Source organism: Dipodomys ordii, unplaced genomic scaffold (genome assembly GCF_000151885.1).
Source record: "Dipodomys ordii isolate 6190 unplaced genomic scaffold, Dord_2.0 Scaffold66, whole genome shotgun sequence".
In the NCBI taxonomy this organism is placed as follows: Eukaryota; Metazoa; Chordata; class Mammalia; order Rodentia; family Heteromyidae; genus Dipodomys; species Dipodomys ordii.
The window spans coordinates 2471754-2473756 of record NW_012267282.1 but is presented as its reverse complement, the minus strand read 5'-3'; the positions used below and the strand labels follow the sequence as shown (position 1 = coordinate 2473756).

The 2003-nt window shown below is 64.1% G+C and overlaps 1 protein-coding gene across 1 annotated transcript; it reads right to left on the bottom strand.

Annotated features, from left to right (window-relative positions):
- Positions 1–757: 757 nt before the first annotated feature.
- Positions 758–1686, bottom strand: LOC105990602 (serine/arginine repetitive matrix protein 1-like). The gene is made up of 3 exons (XM_013023043.1): positions 1553–1686; positions 1309–1440; positions 758–1223 (listed from the first exon to the last, which is right to left on the bottom strand). Exons 1-3 carry the CDS (start codon positions 1684–1686, stop codon positions 758–760), a joined length of 732 nt encoding a protein of 243 aa, XP_012878497.1.
- Positions 1687–2003: the final 317 nt, after the last annotated feature.

The following is a 2003-nucleotide window of genomic DNA, read 5'->3' as shown; positions in this document are numbered from 1 at the left end:
GGAGCCCAGGAAGTCGACAGGTGTGTCACAATTGTGCGGAGTGTGTCAATACACCTGCCTCTGTCTCCTCTCCTCTTGACATTTCTCCTTCCTTCCTTCCTTCCTTCCTTCCTTCCTTCCTTCCTTCCTCCCTCCCTCCCTCCCTCCCTTCCTTCCTCCCTTCCTTCCTCCCTCCCTTCCTCCCTCCCTCCCTCCCTCCCCTCCTTTCTTCTCCCTTTCTCTGTCTCTCTCTCCCTCTCTCCCTCTCCCTCTCCCTCTCCTTCTCTCTCCCTTCCTTGTCCTGGGGCTTGAACTCAGGGCCTGGGCGCTGCCCCGAGGCTCTTTTGCAGTTAGTGCCACCATTTTCAAGGGCAACCGGCCTTTTCATCTCCTCTGGCTTTGTCTGCCACTGTGCTGGCTGCCAGCCCCAGGTCTTACTGACTGATAAATCCAGAGAGACTTTATTTCTGCCACAGATTCGCGTACTTACACTGACTGAGAACCTATCAGCTGAACTCTGTCATGCACTTGTAGGAGTTGCTTTATGCTTAAAGTTTTCTGTAGACCTTATCATTACCATTATGCATGTGCTTGCTCCAAACCACTTGCTGCCTATGGACCCTGCGCTTCCTCCTGCTCTCCCAGATCTCCCAGCAGTCTCTATTGTGGCCCACACTAACCAGAAACACCAGGAGGATGCTGGGAAATGTAGTTTAGCCCAGCCAGAAGGGCTGGAGAGACAGCATGTGGAAGGGAGCTCGGGGTGACTGCACAGGCGCTAGTCCCTCTCCTGGCACTGTGGCCCGTCCCCGCGCTCTCGGCCCTGCTCGGGGCTTGGTGCTTGGTGCCCTGCGCTCTTGGCCCTGCTTGGGGCTCGGTGCTCGGGGCTCGGTGCTCTCGGCCCTGCTCGGGGCTCGGTGCTCTCGGCCCTGCTCGGGGCTTGGTGCTCGGTGCCCCGCGCTCTCGGCCCTGCTCGGGGCTCGGTGCTCGGTGCTCGGTGCTCTGTGCTCTGGTCGGTGCTCGGTGCTCGGTGCTCTGGGCTCTGGTCGGTGCTTGGTGCTCGGTGCCCCGCGCTCTCGGCCCTGCTCGGGGCTCGGGGCTCGGTGCTCGGTGCTCTCGGCCCTGCTCGGGGCTCGGGGCTCGGTGCCCCGCGCTCTCGGCCCTGCTCGGGGCTCGGTGCTCGGTGGGGCTCATGCCCATCCACTCCCTCGTGTCGCCGTGGCACGGTGGCTTCAGGGTGGCATCTGGCAGAGACGAGGCTGCAGGCAGACGCAAGCACCAGGCTTCAACCTTTCACGAACCGGCCTTGGGGCATGCGTGGAGACTTGCTGCTCTGCCCTGGCCTCCCCGTCTCCCGCCAAGGTGCAGGCAGACGGCAGTGGAATCGTGCCCGTGTGTGCCCGACGACACTGCGGCTCTGCCTCCTGCTGGGCGGCAGGGCTGTCGTCAGCCTGTCGCTTCCTGAGGTTGGTAGCGGAGAGGCTGGTGCGGCTGGGGTGAGCCCGCCGTGGTCCTCCCCAGCCCGCATGGAAGCCCCGTGGCCTCCTTCCCCTCGGTGCACACGAGCACTCACCCCCAGCAGCTCCAAATCCAGAAAGAGGTCAAACCCTCGCTTCCCTCGGTGGCTTCTGGGGACAGGGCTGAGACCCCTGGTGGTTTGTCAGCAGGGCCCTCGAGGCCCACCAGGGTCAGGGCTCCACTCCCCATGGCCAGCGCCCTGGCCACGCCTCCCGGCCGGCTGGCGAGACTCGCAGATGATGCCCGCCCCTCTGCCCCTCTGCCGCGCGGCTGCTCGGTTGGTGAGATGTCGGAGCCTACTCCCAGTGCCGCTGGCTTCCCTCGGCCCTTCCGTGCCCGCCTGGCTGCCCTGCCGGCCTCCAGCTCCTCCGACTCTCCCTGGGCGTGTGAGTGGATGTTCTGGAATGGCCCCAACTCCACTCACTCCAGGTCTGCCGAAAGCTCACCTGTCTCTGCCCACAAGGCCTCATCTGGGTGCGGCCAGCGCGGGTCTCGGAGTTCTGGCT